Source organism: Nycticebus coucang, chromosome 14 (genome assembly GCF_027406575.1).
Source record: "Nycticebus coucang isolate mNycCou1 chromosome 14, mNycCou1.pri, whole genome shotgun sequence".
In the NCBI taxonomy this organism is placed as follows: Eukaryota; Metazoa; Chordata; class Mammalia; order Primates; family Lorisidae; genus Nycticebus; species Nycticebus coucang.
The window spans coordinates 91,798,555-91,819,033 of record NC_069793.1 but is presented as its reverse complement, the minus strand read 5'-3'; the positions used below and the strand labels follow the sequence as shown (position 1 = coordinate 91,819,033).

At 38.5% G+C, this 20,479-nt stretch overlaps 1 protein-coding gene across 2 annotated transcripts in view; it reads left to right on the top strand.

Annotated features, from left to right (window-relative positions):
* Positions 1 to 20,479, top strand: part of PGR (progesterone receptor) — an 88,780-nt gene that overhangs the window by 57,104 nt on the left and 11,197 nt on the right. Inside the window, exons 4-5 of one of the 2 annotated variants that reach the window (XM_053561576.1) lie at positions 9,871 to 10,176; positions 20,082 to 20,226. In XM_053561576.1, the coding sequence (XP_053417551.1) occupies positions 9,871 to 10,176; positions 20,082 to 20,226 (451 nt within the window). The remainder of the gene's footprint in view (positions 1 to 9,870; positions 10,177 to 20,081; positions 20,227 to 20,479) is intronic. The other variant, XM_053561577.1, reaches the window with a different exon arrangement.

Sequence of the window (20,479 nt, the reverse complement as noted above, 5' to 3'; positions counted from 1 at the left end):
CATCTACTTCTCTGCTTTTGTGCTAGTACCATGCTGTTTTGATCAGTATGGATTTATAGTACAGTCTCAGGTCTGGTAGTGTGATTCCTCCTCCTCCTTTTATTGCTGAGTAATATTTTGGCTATTCGAGGTTTTTTCTGATTCCATATAAAACGAAGTATTATTTTTTCAAGATCTTTAAAGTATGACAATGGAGCTTTAATAGGAATTGCATTAAAATTATATATTGCTTTGGGCACTGTGGACATTTTAACAATGTTAATTCTTCCCAGCCATGAGCATGGTATGTTTTTCCATCTGTTAACATCTTCGGCTATTTCTTTTCTTAGCGTTTCGTAGTTCTCTTTGTAGAGATATTTCACGTCCTTTGTTAGGTATACTCCCAAATATTTCATCTTCTTTGGCACTACTGTGAAAGGGATAGAGTCCTTGAGTGTTTGTTCGGCTTGGTTATTGTTGGTATATATAAAGCCTACAGATTTATGGGTGTTGATTTTGTTTGATCTCTTCTGACCCTATGTGGATTACCTTGATCGCCTTTTCTTCCCTAATTGCAATGTCTAAAACTTCCATTACAATGTAAAAGAGCAATGGAGACAATGGGCAACCTTGCCTGGTTCCTGATCTAAGTGGAAATGATTTCAATTTAACTCCATTCAATACGATATTGGCTGTGGGTTTGCTGTAGATGGCCTCTATTAGTTTAAGAAATGTCCCTTCTATACCAATTTTCTTAAGTGCTCTGATCATGAAGGGATACTGGATATTATCAAAAGCTTTTTCTGCATCAGTTGAAAGAATTATATGGTCTTTATTTTTAAGTTTGTTTACGTGTTAAATTACATTTATAGATTTACGTATATTGAACCAGCCTTGAGACCCTGGGATAAATCCCACTTGGTCATGGTGTATAATTTTTTTGATGTGTTGTTGGCTTCTGTTTGTTAGGATCTTATTGAGTATTTTAGCATCTATATTCATTAGTGATATTGGTCTATAATTTTCTTTTCTTGTTGGGTCTTTCCCTGGTTTGGGGATCAAGGTCATGTTTGCTTCGTAGAATGTGCTGGGTAATATTCCTTCTTTTTCTATATTTTGGAAGAGGTTTAGTAGTATAGGTACTAGTTCTTCTTTAAATGTTTGGTAGAATTCTGACGTAAAGCCATCTGGTCCTGGGCTTTTCTTTTTAGGGAGATTTTGTATAGTTGATGCTATTTCAGAACGTGATATAGCCTGTTCAACATTTCCCCTTTGTTCTGGCTAAGTCTTGGTAGGTAGCGTGCTTCCAGGTATTGGTCGATTTCTTTCACATTTTCATATTTGTGAGAGTAGAGTTTCTTGTAATATTCATTAAGGATTTTTTTAATTTCTGAGGGGTCTGTTGTTATTTCATCATTACCATTTCTGATTGATGAAATTAGAGATTTTACTCTTTTTTTCCTGGTTAGGTTGGCCAAAGGTTTATCTATTTTATTGATCTTTTCAAAAACCAGCTTTTGGATTTATTGATCTGTTGTATAGTTCTTTTGTTTTCAATTTCATTTAATTCTGCTCTGATTTTGGTTATTTCTTTTCTTCTGCTGGGTTTGGGGTTGAAGTGTTCTTCTTTCTCCAGTTGCTTGAGATGTTCCATTAAGTTATTGACTTCCTCTCTTTCCGTTTTCTTGAGGAAGGCTTGCAGTGCTATAAATTTCCCTCTTAGGACTGCCTTTCCAGTATCCCAGAGGTTCTGGTAATTCGTGTCTTGATTGTTGTTTTGTTCCAAAAATATGGTGATTTCCTTCTTAATCTCGTCTATAACCCATGTATCCTTCAGCATAAGGTTGTTTAGCTTCCATGTTTTTGTATGGGTATGCAGGTTCCTGTTGTTATTTAGTTCGACTTTTATTCCATGATGGTCTGAGAAGATGCAAGGAATAATTTCTATTTTTTTAAATTTGCTGAGGTTAGATTTGTGGCCTAGGATGTGGTCGATTTTGAAGCTGATGAGAAGAATGTGTATTCAGTTTTTTGGGGATGAAATGTTCTGTAGATGTCTTTTAAGTCCGTGGGCTGATGAGAATGTGTATTCAGTTTTTTGGGGATGAAATGTTCTGTAGATGTCTGTTAAGTCCAGATTTTGGATGGTTGAGTTTAAATCTAAAATTTCTTTGCTTAGCTTCTTTTTGGAGGATCTATCCAGGACTGCTAAAGGGGTGTTAAAATCTCCAACTACTATGAAAGTGGAGGAAATCGAGTTGCTCATGTCTGTTAGAGTTTCTCTTATAAATTGAGGTGCATTGTGGTTGGGTGCATAAATATTAATAATTGAGATCTCATCATATTGAGTATTACCTTTAACAAATATGAAGTGTCCATCCTTATCCTTAATTATTTTGGTTGGTTTAAAACCTATTGCGTCTGCGAACAGGATTGCAACGCCTGGTTTTTTCTGCTTTCCATTTGCCTGAAATGTAGATGACCATCCCTTCACCTTGAGTCTATATCTGTCTTTTAATGTAATATGCAATTCTTGGATGCAACAGATATCTGGCTTGAGTTTTTGTATCCAGTCTGCCAACCTATGCCTCTTTAGAGGACAATTTAAACCATTCACATTAATTGAGAGTATTGATAAGCCTTTCGAGAGACCGGTGGACATTTTTAATCCTTTTGCGACTGTGGAAGTTGGAATTTGATCAAAAATTTTTTGGGTGGGTTTACTTTTGTGGTGGAGAATTACACTAGTCTTTATGGAGGATAGGTCTAAGAATGTCCTGGAGAGCTGGTTTAGTTGTGGCAAATTTCTTCAACATGTGAATGTCGTTGAAGTATTTAATTTCTCCGTCATAAATGAAGCTCAGTTTAGCTGGGTACAGGATCCTGGGTTGAAAGTTATTTTGTTTTAGGAGATTAAATGTCGATGACCATCCTCTTCTAGCTTGAAAGGTTTCAGCAGAGAGATCTGCAGTTATTCTGATATTCTTCCCCTTGTAGGTAATGGTTTTCTTTCGTCTGGCAGCTTTCAGAATTTTCTCCTTCATATTAACTTTAGTGAAATTGATTATGATGTGTCTGGGGGATGTCTTATTTGGGTTGAGTCGTGCTGGAGTTCTGAAACTGTCTGCTATCTGAATTTCGGAATCTCTTGGCATTTCTGGAAAGTTCTCCTTCATCATCTCATGGAGAAGAGACTCTGTGCCTTATGAGGCCACTTCATCGCTTTCGGGGATCCCTAGAAGACGAGTATTGGTTTTCTTCAAATTATCTGAGAGCTCTCTGAGAGAGTGGTCTATTTTTGCTCTCCATTTCTCTTCTTCTTTGAGGGTTTGGGAGCATTCAAAAGCTTTGTCTTCAATGTCAGAAATCCTTTCTTCTGCTTGCTTCATTCTGTTACTGAGGCATTCTACTGTGTTTCTGAGATCTTTGAGGGATGCAACTTCTTGTCTCAATGTGTCAAAATCTTTGGTCATTTGGTCTTTGAATCCGTTGAATTGTCGAGATAACTTTTGGAATTCTAATTCGATCTTATTTACTATCCAGATCCTGAATTCAATTTCTGACATCTCAGCTATTTGTTTATGCATGGGGTCTTGTGCTGTTTCTGCCCCCATTGATCCTTGGGGGAGTTGATCTACTCTGATTATTCATATTGCCAGAGTTTTTCTGTTGATTTCGCCTCATGATTCTTTTTCACCGTTGCCTCTAGCTGTCCTCAGAGTTAGGGAGGTGTCTCTCCAAGATTAGACCCCTGCGGGATCACTCTATTGTTGCTGGATCTTTGTAGGGAGTGACCCCGTGTAGTTCCTCTGGGGCTGCTCTAGCTAGGGAGTTCTGGTTGTGGAAGCAGTTCCGGTTTGCGACACACCCGGATCCAGCAACAGGGCTTGGGGTGGTGCGCACGGTTCTGGGAGTGCCAGGCGCCCAGTGACTTTGGCACAGAGAGCCCAAAGTTCCAGCAGTCTCTGGCCAGGAGAAGAGCTCTGCGCAGAGGCAGGGAGGGCTCCAAAGGGCACGCAGCTACCAGAGTCCCTGTCCAGATGCATGGGCTAGTGTGGAAGCTAGGAGGACACAGGAGGGAGGACGCAGGGTTGCGTGGCTCCCGCAGTTCCTGGTCAGGGAATGTGGAGGCCCGGTGGGTGTGGGTCACTAGTTGTGGGTCGCTGCACAGCTCTCATGGAGGTCTGGGTGGCGCCAAGCCCAGGAGTTTGAGGTTGCTATGAGCTGTGACGTCACGGCACTCTACCCAGGGCAACAGCCCAAGGCTCTAGTGAGCCAAAACCATCTCACTCTGCCCCTAAGGATTAAGGCTGTAAGGCAGCTCAGTCCCCACCTTTAGGCTGCTCAGTCAGTAGGTTACTTTGACCTGCCCAATTCTTGCTCTGAGACCCTGAGGACGGAGTTTGCCGGTGCAGTTCTTTCACAATGGCTTCTTGCACCGAGCTCAGTGGCTCAGTCTGGGGCCCCAGACAATGCCCAAAGTTCTCCACGCTCCTGCTCAAGCTCTCCCCGAGGCAGTTCAACTGAGTGCCAAGTCCAAGAACACCGAAACAGTTCACAGGTAAGGCCTTTCCGGTTTGCAGTCTCACTGCTGCTTGTACTTATGTTTGCCAGCGTGATTAGGTCGATCAAACACACGCAACCACTTGCCAGTTTTCCACTGTTTTTGTCCTCCTCTTGGGGTCCAGAAGTGCCTTGCTGGCTCCCTGTATCCTCAAAGGGATGATTATAGGCAGATCCCACCGGCCAGAGATGCCTGGAGTCTTGTCCTGATTTATTTTTTTAAGGATTTCTCTAAATATTTTGTCCCTGTGTTGTTTACTATATGAAGACTTAATTCCTATACAACCTATGAGGGGGATATTCTTATTTTATCTTAATATCCTTACTTGATCTCATTTTGTCTTTGGATGGTGAACTCCGCTTTATGTGATTATCACTATTCCTGCTTTCCATATACTATATTACATTTGCCTGATATTCACCTTTTCTCATTTTATCTTCAACTGATTTTCCTATCTTTTTACTGTTTCTTGTCAACTACACATTGAATTTTGTGTTTTAAACTAAATCCCGCCTTCTTAGACTTCAACAGAGAAATTTAGTCTAGTAACATCATCTACTAATCAACATATAAGATTTTATTTCTTCCAACACATTTTATGTTCACTATCCATTATGCTTCCCCATTATTCCCTCATTTCTCTTTCCTTTATTTACTTTGCCAACTTGGTCAAGTCTGTCCTTATTTTTTTCTAGTAAATCCTTTCTATTAAGTTGGAAGTTTTACTCTGTTTTTCCAATTTTCTCACATTTACATTCCCATCCTGAAGAGTCTTAATTAAGTATATTTTTATTATATCAGAATTAAATAATGAAAGAATTACACCTGCATCATTTCACCTAGTTATTTTATTAACACTTTCTTTTTTTTTTTTTTTGTAGAGACAGAGTCTCACTGTACCACCCTCAGGTAGAGTGCCATGGCATCACACAGCTCACAGCAACCTCTAACTCTTGGGCTTACACGATTCTCTTGCCTCAGCCTCCCGAGCAGCTGGGACTACAGGCGCCCGCCACAACGCCCAGCTATTTTTTTGTTGCAGTTTGGCCGGGGCTGGGTTTGAACCCGCCACTCTCGGCATATGGGGCTGGCGCCCTATTCACTGAGCCACAGGTGCCGCCCTTATTAACACTTTCTAAAAGAAGTTCAGAACATCTTCTTCTCTCCCTTCCCATTCACTACAGAGTTTTTGCTAAGATAGTTCAGAAATGTTACTCCTAGGCTATATTTAAGCTTTCACTTCTACTATACTATCACTTTTCTCTTGCAAGAACCTTTCTTATCATTTGTTCTATAAACTCCTTTTCATAGTATCATCATACATTTAGATTTCATTATATATACTTCAAGAACAATTGTTACCCTTTCAATGCATGCTGTTTGAATAAGCCATACTTTTTATTACAAAACATTTATTAAAGTTATGTATATAATACACATGATATATATAAAACAATGTAATTAACCACATGTGTATTTACCTGGATAAGTATAAATATTACCAATACTCTCAAAACTGATTGTATCCTTCCTTCCTGATCACATCTCTTTGATTCTTTCTTAAGAAAAGCTCTACGTTTCGGGTGGCGCCTGTGGTTCAATGGAGCGCCAGTCCCATGTGCCGGAGGTGGTGGGTTCAAACCCAGCCCCGGCCAAAAAAAAAAAAAAGAAAAACTCTACATCTCGAATTTGGGATTTATCATTCCATTGTATTATTCTTTATATTTTCCAAATATCTACGTGCCCCTCACCAACATATTCTTTAGTTTTGAGGGTTTTTTCCACTGATAGAAACGGTATCATATGGCATATAGATTTCTGCAGTTTTATTTTAATTGCCTAGTAATATATTTATGAAGTTTTTTATTCCAATGTGTATTATCCTGGTTTATTCTATTATATGTTTATATAAACACAGGCAATAATAGCCTATTCAGTAAGGTGATATTCAGAAATATAAGTGAAATGAGAAGAAATCCAAGCACATATCCAAGGAAAAATTATTTCAGGCAGAAGAAATGGTATAAAGGCCCCAAGATAGGAACAGACTGGATGGGTTCCGAGAACAAGATGAGTGTCAGTACAGATGGAACACGGGGGAGAGTATAAGGGGACTACCCACGCAAGAGGTTGTTGGCCTTTTAAATTTGATAAAGTATTTGACATTCACTCTAAGGGAGATCAGAAGTTACTCAGAGTATTGAGCAAGTACTGACATAGTCTGACTTAAGTTTTTAAAGGTTCCCTCAGCTCTGTAGAGAATTGACTATAGAAGAGTGAAAGCTGGAAACCAACCAGCACGTGTTGCAATAGTCCACCTGTGATGGTGGTGACTGAAATTTGGTGGAAGCAGTAGATGCGAGGAGGAGGGATGGAATTGGAGATATATTCTCATGGTAATGCACCAGGATTTGCTGTGATGAATTGGATATGATGTGAGAGAATAAGTAAGATATCAGTAATGACTCTAGAAAGCAAGCATGAAAATGGAGTTGCAAAACCAGGTGAAGTTCTATTAGGGCCAGTCCATTTAATTCTGTTCTAAACACATTAAATTTGGAAAGACAGTTGGATAGTTGAATCTAGAGTTCCTAGAAAAAGCCAGGACTATAATTAGAAAGTTGGTGGTCTTTCGTATCTAAATTATATTAGAGAATGGGACTAGATGCAAACACCTATACCTCTTCTCCAGAATCCCACCAAATAAAAATGCAGCCTAGGCCCGAAACTCTAGGCTGATCATGTTAGCGACTTGGCTTTAGAGTCTCCATAATCCAAGACCTTAACAACTCAGAGCATTGGTCATGGCATCTTCTCTGCTCTTCTTTTTTCCAGTCTATGAATGACGTTAATAACACTTTCCTTTCACAATTATTGAGAGGCTAATATATAGATGCTAGAAATTACATATATATATATATTATATATGTGTAATTCATTATATATGTAATATAATTATATATTATATATATAATTGCACACATATATGTAATTCCTAGCATATAGAAGATTTCCATAAAAGTTATTTCCCTTCCCTTTGTGTCTGCTTCATTCCTCAGAAATTCTATTTTATTTCTTTAAAAATATTGAATAATTTTTGTTTATTGGCTCTGCCAGTTGTTTCCCTGTCACTTACAAGTTGTAGCTCAACTTCTTGAGGTTTTATAGAACATGTGTAATCCATTTTCTTTATGAATACCACAAGCTCAGAAATCAAAAAGATGAATGCTACCTACAGAAACCAAGTAGGTAACATAACTGGATGAGAAAAAAGATCATTGGCCTATTGGGGCAGGACCAGGCAGATTGGAGTGCTCATCTACCATCAAAAGCAGTTGCTGCAACTCAAGTTTACAGATTTTGGCCACCTAACTAGTTCATGGATGTTCTCATAATTATAATAAGTGATGTCTGAACCGAACAAAACTTGCCTGTGGTCAGGTACCAGAGCTAGAAGATTATAAGCTCTGCCTAGGTAACTGCAAACAGTTGTCAGGCCTCCTTTAGCTAACAGCACAGTCACTTCATGCTGATGAGCAGGCCAGGCTTGGGACACAGCAGGTGGGGTTGAATCCAACCTACTCTCAGATCACCAGGACTCTCTATAATTCACCCAACAGAATGTGTGGACCAGCAGCAACCCAGATAAGCATCCTGGTCTTCAGTCATTTCTCATGAGAAGATTCTACTCATCTTTCTATGAGACTTCTTTTCCCCCTAACATATCACAATCCATCTAAGTAGAAATTCTAGAAATACCATTTTGGTCTGACTAGCACAGGGCATAGACTGTCTCCTTCCTTAAGTTAGAAAAAGGATTCTTAATTTTGGGTCCTTCCGTCCTGTAATAGTTCATAGATTGATTCCAAAGGATCTATGAACCCACTGAAATTGTATAAACAATTTTGTGGGGTTTGCGTATATATAAAAATGCAGGCTCGGCATCTGTAGCTCAGTGAATAGTGCGCCGGTCACATACACCGAAGCTGGCAGGTTCAAGCCCAACCCAGGCCTGCTAAACAACAATGACAACTGCAACCAAAAATATAGCCTGGTGTTGTGGCGGGCGCCTGTAGTCCCAGCTACTCTTGGGAGGCTGAAGCCAAGAGATTGCTTAAGCCCAAGAGCTGGGATGTTGCTGTGAGCTGTGATGCTCAAAAAAAAAAAAAAAAAACAAATGCATGTCTTTTAACAGATTTTTAAAAAAATATAACCTGGAAGACTCAACAACCACTATAGACGATGTTTGTGTTGATGAAATCTGTAGCATTAGCTTTTGGAAGCCTGTTCTGTCAGAATCTTGACCAATATATGTACTGAAATACAAATTAAAACCACAATTAGATGTCATCTTACCCCAGCCAGAATGGCGTTTTTTATAAAGAAAAAATAGCAGGTGCTAGTATGGATGTGGTGAAAGGGAACACTGCACACTGTTAATGGGAATGTAAATTCGTACAACTTCAATGAAGATCAGTATGGAAATTTCTCAAAGAACTAAAAGTAGACCTACTATTTGATCTTGCAATCCCACCATTGGGTATATCTACCCAGAAGAAGATAAATCATTACATCAAAAAGATATCTGCATGTATGTTTATTACAGCACAATTCACAATTGCAAAGATACGGAATCAGTCTGTGTGCCCATCAACACATACAACATGGAGCACTACGCAGTGATAAAAAAGAATGAGATAATGTCTTTGGAAGCAGCTTGCATGGAACTGGAGGCCATTATCCTAAGTAAAGTAACCCATGAACAAAAAAATAAATGCCACATGGTCTCCCTTATAAGTGGGAGCTAACCCATGGCTACACAAAGACCCAGGGTGTGCAATAATGGACACTGGAGACTCAAACTGGGGGAGGAAATAGGGGGTGAAGGAAAAATACCAGTGGGTACAATGTAAACTATCTGGGTGACAGGTACAAAAGCCCAAACTCCATCACTACACAATATATATGGAATTCAACTTGTATCCTCTACATTTATTAAAATGGAACAAAAAGGGAAAGAAAAAAATAAAAGGTTAGAAACAAATGAAAAAGAATATTGACCAATACTGATGTTCACCTCTACTAAAAGCTCTCTGATGTCTTCTCCTACAAAGTCCCATAATTACCCACCATCCACCAACCCAGTGAATGGTGATATAATTAATTATTTAATCCAAGTCTAAGACCTAACATTTTTATCTATTTTATTTCCTTTTATTAGATCGTTGCTAAAATCTACAATGCACTATGATTTTAATGCTTAAGAAAAATAATATTCTGCTGGGAGTTTTAGTTCATATATATTTATATTATTTTCTTTTCTATAGGTCGAAAGTTTAAAAAGTTCAATAAAGTCAGAGTTATGAGATCACTAGATGCTGTTGCTCTCCAACAGCCAGTGGGCCTTGCGAGTGAGAGCCAAGCCCTGAGCCAGAGGATCGCTTTCTCACCAAATCAAGAATTGCAGTTGATCCCAACACTCATCAACCTGTTAATGAGCATTGAGCCGGATGTGATCTATGCTGGACACGACAACACAAAGCCAGACACTTCCAGCTCTTTGCTGACAAGTCTTAATCAACTAGGCGAGAGGCAACTCCTTTCCGTAGTCAAGTGGTCTAAATCATTGCCAGGTAATAATAATTTATATATAACAGCATGTCATGAAAATGTACCATGTTTTTTGTTGTAGTCGATTGTTAAATAAAAGTCTGTACAATAAATGAACTGAAATGTGATATATATGTTACAGCATGTTACAGATCTGCTGTAGCAGTTCAAAATATTTGTCTAGGGGGCAGGGCCTGTGGCTCAAAGGAGTAGGGCACCGGTCTCATATGCCAGAGATGGCAGGTTCAAACCCAGCCCCAGCCAAATACTGAAAAAAGAAAAAAACAATATTTGTCTAGGACCCTACTATGTGTTATGGAAATATAAAAGAAGTACGGGACACAGAGGGTCTTATTGATCAATCACGAATTCTATAGTTTCATCTGTTAAGAAACAGCGTGCGGGGCGGCGCCTGTGGCTCACTGAGCGGGGCGCCGGCCCCATATACTGAGGGTGGCAGGTTCAAACCCAGCCCCGGCCAAACTGCAACCAAAAAATAGCCGAGCGTTGTGGCGGGCGCCTGTAGTCCCAGCTACTCGAGAGGCTGAGGCAGGAGAATCGCCTAAGCCCAGGAGTTGGAGGTTGCTGTGAGCTGTGTGACACCACGACACTCTACCGAGGGCAATAAAATGAAACTCTGTCTCTACAAAAAAAAAAAAAAAGAAACAGCGTGCATTTATGTGTTCAACCAGAGATAACCAGGGTAGTTCAGAGAAAGACAAGTTGGCCCTTAAAAACAAAGTCTAATTCATTCTAAACCCCAATTTAACCAACTTCAATTGGTTGAAATAAAACAATGTACCAACTCACATAACAAACCAAAATGGTATCCAGGGTACAGTGAAGTGACACAGAAGTCAATTGAGAAGATAAAATTTCTAAACATAAATAAAGAATTTGGACATAGAGAGATGAACTTCCAGTTACTATTTACTCTAATTTGTTATCCAAACAAAGAGAAAAAAATCCAGAAAAAAACTTGGATTTTATCATCATGAAAGGATTTAGGTCTCTTTATCCAGTATTTTTGTTCAGCCGAGCTCTGTTGGAGCTGAGTGGTTGAAAGAGTGACAAGGTTGAAATTCTCGCTTGGTTAATTAAATCTTAGACTCCACAGTCAGGGGAATGTATGTATAGCCATTGCTTGCAGAGGTGTTAATGCCATGATTAGAAATAAAACTTTTTAAAAGAAATTGCATTCTCTTCACACAAACGAAATCTTTATACTGCATTAGAGCAATTTATTTTTCCAATATTTGATCAAGAATTAAACATATTGTGTTCTTTTAGTCCCCAAGAAAATTCAATAGCTTTTCTAATAAAAAGAATTTCTTCCCAATTTGCCTTAACATATTTCTCTGTTATTAAATCTACCTGAAAGTTTTTGAATACAATAGATGAATCGTTATTGAAAATTCAGTTACATGAAACAGAAAAAGGAATAGATTCCTTTTTTTTTGAGTCTTCTTAAAAATATATATATTGAACAAAGTTAATAAATTTCGATACGCTAGGAAAATAATTTTATAGGAAATCAAAATGCTCAGGTTCTTATTAACTTCATTCATACTGAAAGGTCTTGGTGGTATTTTTTTTTCTCAAAAGTACTAAATGTCTAAAACTTACTGTAAAGTGGTGATTTGATAGATCTTTGTTAAATATAAATATTGTTTAAAATTATGAGTAAACGTGTTTAATTTTGTCAATAGAAAGGGTACTTTCTTTGATTTTTATTAATACAGCTCATGTTCCCTTTGTTTGCATTTTGGAGCTTATTTACTGTTTAAAAATATTCTAGCTTAAGCTGGTAAGTTAAAAAATAACGAGTTACTACTTAAAAAGATCATTTATTTACTTTTAATAAAAAGTAAATGAAATTTTTAAGTTGAAACAATGACCTATCAGCATTTTCGACCCCACGCAAACACAAAAAAGAATGAGAGGAAATTTTTACATTGAATTCGGTGGCAACTTTTTTAATGTAGCAAACTGTAATTTACATATAGTGAATCAGAATGATGACACCACCAGATTACACATAATGTTTCTATTAAGTGCAAACAGGGAAGCGTTGAATCATCCAAGTATTGTGTGTCTGTGGTCTTTTTAAATCATAGTTACGTGGCCTACATTTTGGGAGCAGCACCTCTGAAGGAATGATGAAAATAGTCAGTGACCTGGAGTGGCTACATTCATTTCTGAGGAAGGACTCAGGGCCACTGGCTTGCACAGTCATCTAATGTCATGAGCTAACTAAGACTGATTTCAGTTGACCTGAAAGAAGGTTACCATTTTTATTCATTGATTTTCTCAATAAATATCTATTCCGTACCTGCTGTCTATAAAACCTAACAATTAAACAGTGGGTTTAGAAAGAAAGGGGAGCCACAAGGCTGTGCTTGTGGTATTTTTTTTTTTTATTAAATCATAACTGTATACATTGATATGATCGTGGGGCATCATACTCTCGCTTCATAAACCATTTGACACATTTTTATCACAGTGGTTAACATAGCCTTTCTGGCGTTATCTCAGTTACTGTGCCAAAACATTTACATTCTACATTTACCAAGTTACGCAAATACCCCTGTAAGATGCACCACAGGTGTGATCCCACCGATCCCCCTCCCTCTACCCACCCACCCGGTGCTCGTGGTATTAATCCACTTTGGTGCGGCACATCCTAGCATATGGTCATCAGTTTGCATGTAAAAGAAGTTTATTTTATTCTTTCCCTCATGTGTAACAAGACTAGTAAGTCTGTGGAAGATGGACTTTCGTTAAATGAATCTTACTAATAGCCAGAATGTCTGTTTACTCGTTTGTAGTGCAAAATGATTTATATGTGTGTGTAGACACACATATAGACACACCTGTGTAGACACACACATGTTACATGTTTATGTTGATAGATCAGGTAATTCTTTCAAATAGAAAACAGTATTTGGGGATGTCCTTTAAAGACCAGATGCGGAATGATCATCACAGCAAAGGTGACAGCCCTGGGCATGTATCTTTGACTTATTACAATAATTGCAGCTTATCTTACATCTCCCCAATAATACTGCAATATATCATTGTCCTTAATAGAGACTTGTAAGATGCACTAGCCTCGTGATAGCACATTTACAAACCATCTCTTCAGATGTGCTGCCTATGACGTTTAGCATCTCTATGTGAATGATTTTACTCTGACTTTTGTCTCTAGCTTCAGAGGTAGTATTTTCTTATTTTAATCATAGAGCAACACACATTTGAAATTTTTTTTAAAAGAACAAGACCTATTCCCTCTATGAAGGAATTTTCAACCCAATGGGAGAGAGAAGAACCCAAACGACTGTGGTGTTTTGTGAAAGTGACATAAAATACAGGTATGAAGAAAGCGGGGACAGAAGAATGCTTTTGGCTTACAGGTCTAGGGAAGGCATTAGAGAAAAGGCATCAGTTAAACTGAACCTTGAAGGAGAAGCACGAGTTTGATAAAGCATGATAAGGAACGAAAACATTCCAGATGGAAGGAAGAATGTGGCTGAAATGCACCAAGTCTGTTGTTGATACCAGTGTGAGGCAATGGTTCCCAGTCTTTTCAAGTGGGAGGGTCATTTAGTAATGCGAACTCAGTTCACAGCACAGGACTAAAGCTGCTATTGAGAAAGCATGTTTATGCGTGTGGTTCCTCAGACACAGCGCAGTAAGTGCTGGCCACGGCGGGGTTCATCATGCAGATGGTAGGGAACCACTAACCTATTTATATCGCAAAGAGTAAATATGGAAGTGTGAGTTATGAGCTGATCAAGGAAGGTCTTAAAAGTCAAGGTACATTTCAGAAATTTCATTGATAAGTACTGATTATTTAATTCATCAGTGCTGATTCCCAATTCAGTTTCATCTTTAAATAGTTTCCATCCTGTATGTCAGCACTTGGGAGCAGAATTGAAGTTACAGACATGTCAGAGGAAAACTTTTTTTTTTATAAATTTTACCTTGATAATTAGCATGGTGAGAAAGCCATCCAGGTCAGTACCTTGACACTGTTCAACACTGCAGTTTTGAGTCCTTGCCTTATTTCTTGATTTCAGTTAGCTAACCACATGCAAATATTAGTATCAGAAGATTGGATAGAACTTTCCCCCATTTCCTGGCTTTGCAGCCTGCCAAGATGTCTTTTGAGTCAGTCACACTCATTGTATCTGTGACAAAGGATTTTTTTCCTTCACAAATCAAAAGAGTGAATCAAATTACTACCCCCCCCAAAAAAAAAAACTGATGAAAATAGCCTAGTAGGAGTAAAGATGGGCCTTAATAATGCTTTTATGTAAATATTTTCTAAAATTATTTTTCTAAGGAGCACCCTGAAAAATTCACTTTTTCCACTGAAATACCTTTCAAATGTGAACAGAATTTTTGAGTTGTCAAATCACATGAATATTTTCAGCTTTTAACATGTTCCACATGTCTCTGGGACTTTGGGCAGAGTGATCATTTCAGGATGAAACTCTTGTTTGGCGTTTGTCACGGCCTTCTAGGTAGACATGTTTCTCTCAATCTACACTTTTTCTGACTCATTTATGGATTTGCTCTTCCATCACGTCATCATTTTGGCAAGTCTTGGTTTCTATTCCTTCCTGGCGCTGAGGAGCACATTCATCGTCTTATCTTTAATGCCCCTGTACTTCTAGGACTCCTCAAAAAGTGGTATCTGCCCAGACCCTCTCCCGAACTGTGCGACAATACACTTCAACTGCTCATTACACATCTCACCAGGCTGGACTTCCAAGTCAACATGACCTTCACTCCATAAACCCAAAACCTGACCTGGAATCTTTAGTACCACCCTGGGCTCAGTTTCTCTTTCACACCTTGTCCAATTAGCTGTCAGATTCTGCCAGCTCCACCTGTTAAATATCAGTATTCATCAGACACGCTGCTTCTGTTGCTACTGTCCTGACTTAGTTTAGGCCTCACAGGTGTGTTGTGGCCTCCTAATTCTATTACCACCTGTTTCCCACAGCCTCTATTCTGCTCCCAAAATCATCATTCTAAAATAATCATAATCTATTTTTCCCTTTTTTCTTCAGAGTGAATTCCAAACTCCTATGCTTTGTTATCCAAGGCCTCTCTGTGATCTGACTCCTGAATATGCAATGTTATCTCCCATCATTTCTTTTCAAGCAACTCTAAGGTTTAGTTCCCAAAATGCTCTCTGCTCAATTTCTTGTCTTTTTTTCTTTTTCGTATATTGTTTTCCCTACCTGGAGGCTCTTCTCTTCTCCCACATATTGCCAAAGCTCACCCCTGACTTAGTCTTCAGGGAAGATCTGAAGACCCTTGTCCCTTTTCCTGGGAAGGTCTCTCTGAGCCTTCTCAGACGGGCTGAGAAACACTTGCCTCTCCCAGTCTCCCCTGCATTGGCCGGCCACGGCTCTGTCACCTGCGTTATAATTATGTTCTACTTTTCTGTCTCATCAGACTGTAAGTGTTAAAGGCAGAAACAGCCTCTTTCTAACTCTTACGCTTAGCTGTAAGCGTAGTGCTCTTCCCAAATGGTTGCTTAAGGAATATTTATGGATTAAAGTACAAAAAAGGAACTGTACAGTTTTAAATGGTTGAACATTAAGTTCTTATTGACTCTAAGTCTTCAAACATGTTAGCATCACACTGTTGAAGCCTCTTGGAGGACCTCGGTGCCCCTGTTTCTGAATGAAAGTTTATATTTTGTGTCAGAAGATGCTGCAATATTTAACTCTGCCATTGTTGTAGATTCACTGTTTTCATATTTTTTATGGAATCACAACTTCTGTATTTTACCAGGACTCTGGAAGTAAGAGCTGAGGCCTGAGTAAGTCATACAGGCCTTTACTGTGTACTTTCTTTTAGTTTTTTTTTTTTTAATTATTAGGAATTGGACGCCTTGTAACAGGGCTTTTGTCAGGCACTATCAGGTCAAGTCACTTAAAAGGAAAGAGTGTGTTTTCTTTTAACACTTGTTAAACACCATTAGTGACCATCCATCAGTTCTCTATGTGAAGGTTTTCATTTTGATCGTCATCTCCAATGTCCTGAGTTTACCTGATTATTATCATCACTCGGAATTTGAGCTCAGTGTTCCCGGCTTTGTTTCAGTGTAAAGTAATGAATGACATTACAGTTAATAGAGAAAAAATCGCACTTCTTTACCAGGCATGTTCAAGTCAATTTAACATTGTACATTTATCAGAGATTAGCCCTGGAAAAGGTAGAGTAAATAAAAGTTAATTGTCTGAGTTCTAGTCCCGTCTGTTAAATGCAAATACACCTTCTGCTATAAACATTGATAACTTGATGAATTCACTGTGTTGTATTTATATGGTAATAATGATACACATGAGCCTTTGTTTCTAGTCATTAATGACCTTGGAATGCAAAAACAAAGATAAAAGCAAAGGACAGAAACAAAATAGAAGAGTAAGATAAAGTGAAAATGTAAATCTAAATGTGGTAAGATCTGAAAGTGAAAAAATATAGCCTGGGTAAGTCACATGTTTAAGCATTCTGAAATACTTTCTTTAGAACATTATAAAATTAACCAAGAAAGATACAGAAAGTAATAAATATATTCCTGGAGATTATAGTGAACAACTTGTTAATGTTCAATACATTTGATTAATAAAACCTAGTTTTCTGTGAGCCTGTCATTCGTAGTACATGAAATAATTTGTTCAAGATAATAACATGTATGAAATATATATTCTGGGAAATATATATTCTAGGAGAAGCACTTAACCTGTCTTTTGAATTTTATTGCCATTACCCTGTTTTCCCGAAAATAAGACAATGTCTTATTTTAAGGTGTGCTCCCAAAGATGCGCTAGGTCTTATTTTCAGGGGATGTCTTATCTTTCCTGTCAGTAGGTCTTATTTTCGGAGGATGTCTTATTTTCGGGGAAACGGGGTAGTAACATCTATGTTTTAGTTATATCATATAATTTCTATAATATAAAAAAAAGCTTCCTGACGTCTATATTCGTTCTCATTTGTTTTAATGTTAGACACGTCCCATCAGACTGATGTGTAACTTTTTCATCTAGCCATTACTCCAGTGAGCAATTCTGTTACAGGATCCAGTGGCAGACTAATAGTAAACACAGGCAAAGTTCTCTGTAATGAGGATACTTATCTATTTGAGTCTTCTAGAAACTCGTTGAATTAGTTACCACTGTCTTTGTGATTTTACAATTTAGATTTAGTGATATTAAATGATTTTCCCTAAATAGTAAAGTCAGGCCTAGAACTTGGACCTTTTCTCTCAAACTCGTCTAATTTATTAAGAAAGATCAGCAATTGGAAGGTTTTCTATGTACTGTTAAAATCCTACTTTTCAAAAGTCAAGAAAATTAATTGCTCTTTTATCAAATGATTCCAAATTTCATCAAAGAATTATTCACTTATTTTCACAAAGCCAATGAAATATTCAATTTACAAGAAGCAGTTATATATTAGATTTATTGTGTGAGGATTCATAATTTGTGTAAAGAGTTCGAACATGTAGACATTATTGAGGCTGCATTTAAGTCATATGAAAATTTTTTTAAATTATGAAAATTGCATACCAAAAATTATTTTGCTGGTTATTTACAGAGTTATTCTTTACCTGAGTAAATTAGGATGCTTGGATGCAAGCCATAAAAGACAACTATGTTAATTATAAAAACAAGCAATAAAATCCTCTGGCTATCACAAACAAAAGAAAAAGAAGAATTTGCTGGAAGGACTCTAGTGAGTCACTGAACAAAACTGCAGGATGAGCTTAGAAAATGGGCAGAAACTAAGGCATCTCTGAAGGGCCAGTAAACAAACAAACATCCCAAGTCCACCCTGGGATGCATTATCACTGGGCACCACCTCCATCAAGAACGAGTAACCATTCCTTAGTCTTTGCTTTACTCTTTTCTGATTCAAATCCCTGGTAGTGTGTGTTCCAGAGCCCACACCTTGGCTTCATGCCCAGAGAAAGTGAGGTTTCCTTGGTGGAGACCTGGGGAGGCAGGGACCTGGGGAGGTGAGGTTGTTGCTCTCACAAAATGAACAGATGGGGAAGGGAACTGTCCACACAGGGAAAAAAAAAGAGGGAGGAACAGGGAAGGCAGGTGGGACTCTGAAGAACACCCTTCTCCAAAAAAGAAAAACACAGGTAAGTGTTCACAGTGGCATGGCTCCCTATGGTTGGACACTAGAGCTGTCTCCAGCCCCGTGAGGTTGTAGATTCTAAGACAAGCACAACATTCTGTTTACTGTCCACACGAAGCGGGACTGCCTGTGAATGAGAGAGCCGCGTCCCTTTCTGCTGCTCCCTTGAGATGATCAATGTGGCCGGAAAATAAATCCCTTGACGTCTCATGAATTAGATGTTGCTTTGGTTTTACTTTTGAAATAGATTATTTGTAAGTAGAGTTCAGTAGATTTCTGGTGAAAACAGATATTTTTAAAATAGTTATACAAAATGATTCACGTTCCCACAAAAACACCATTTTTCTCTGTGCCTCTCATAGAAGGTTCCATCTGCTTTCATTGTTTCAACTTCACTCAGAAACAAGTAACTTTCACGTATGTTTCTATCCCAGGAATCTCCCAGACTTCTAATCCAGATGGCCCGCTGCTTCTGTATTCTTGGAGCTCCCAAATCATGTACAAAACTTACTGCTTTTTCCTTACCCCGTTTCTCCTTCACCTCAGCTTCTACTGCTCGGGCAAACATACTGAAAACGTACTTGACTCCTTCCTCTTCCCAGCCACATACAACCAGCTGACGAGACTCAGCTGTATCCCCTTCTCTCCGTCTGCCACTTCAGGCTTTTGGTCTTGCACCTGGCCTTTTGCAGTAGCTCCCCATTCTTCTCCCTAATTCCAAGTCTATTCTCTGAAATCCACCCTCTTCATAGACACCAGGCGTCCATCTACAACACAGATACAAGGCTAACGGCACTTCCATTGCTCCTTATTACCAGACTTTCCATCGTCTGACTTCAAACACATCTTGGCCTGTCCCTCATGGAAGTTCTTCAGTGCTGAGCTGGTGATCTTTCCCCGCAAATTAGTAAGAAACGGAGAGTAGATTTGTGATGTCTAAGTCAAGATTCACTGGCCCTTTCCCTGCCATCTTCCATCTGCCAGTCCCAGAATGTGGCCTAACAGAGCATGAGGGCCACAGTATTCACACACACACACACACACACACACACACACACACTCCCCAAACCTCTGAAGCCACATGGACATTTAAAACAAGACTGGATTAAGGTTTAAAGAACAAAAGTGACCTGAAAACTATGGGATCTACCTAAGACATAATTAAGGGTGGTTAAGGGAAAATTAGATCACTGAAAGCAGTGGTTATTACAGAGTAAAACCCAGTGTGTGTTTAAACCCCAAAGAACTGAGATTCAGCTAACTGATTACATCCTCCCCAGGAAGCATCTCTCTTCTAAAGCATTTTTGCTGTTGTGTCTCCCTCCCACTTACCTGGTGCACTCCCTTTAAGCTTCCCTGTCACAACACTCACGGGCTTGTCTCTCTTGTTGAGTTGTGAGCTTTGCGTGAGGCTAAGAGTGAGTTGTCTTCATCCTCAGAACCCCTGCATTTTAACCCAGGGCCTTGCACACAAATGGTTCTCCTTACTTGTAAATGAGTGTTGCAAGAATGAGTGATGGATGATGGATTCGATTAGCAAATTCTCAGAAAGGATAAATCGCAGCAGCTCATTTAAAATGACAGTGGCCTTTTTTTATTGTTCGGACTGTAATATTTATGAGTCTTTCCTGATTTTAGTGTAAAATATAGAGAAACAGAAATATCATATCACCCTACTCGAATCTATTTTGACATTTCTCTGTACTTTGAATATTTTTAATATACATTTTGTGATCTTCTTCCTTTTAAATTTGTTTCGCAGGTTTCCGAAACTTACACATTGACGACCAGATAACTCTCATCCAGTACTCTTGGATGAGCCTGATGGTGTTCGGGCTGGGGTGGAGGTCCTACAAGAACGCCAGTGGGCAGATGCTGTATTTTGCACCTGATCTAATACTGAATGAGTAAGTAGTAACTTTTGCTGTTCTTGTTTTTACCATAGGTATATGTGTAGGATAGCTTTGAAATTTACATTTCAATCGATGATCACACACTGAGCATCCTAAATAATAAAATTCTTCCGAATGGCTTCTCAGAATTACCTTAAAATACAGTGTGTTGTGACCAAATAAGTAGGTCAATTTACTTTATTAGATTTAAATAGCTTAATTAATGAATGACTATGTTTATTAATTAATAAAACTGTGTCATTTTATC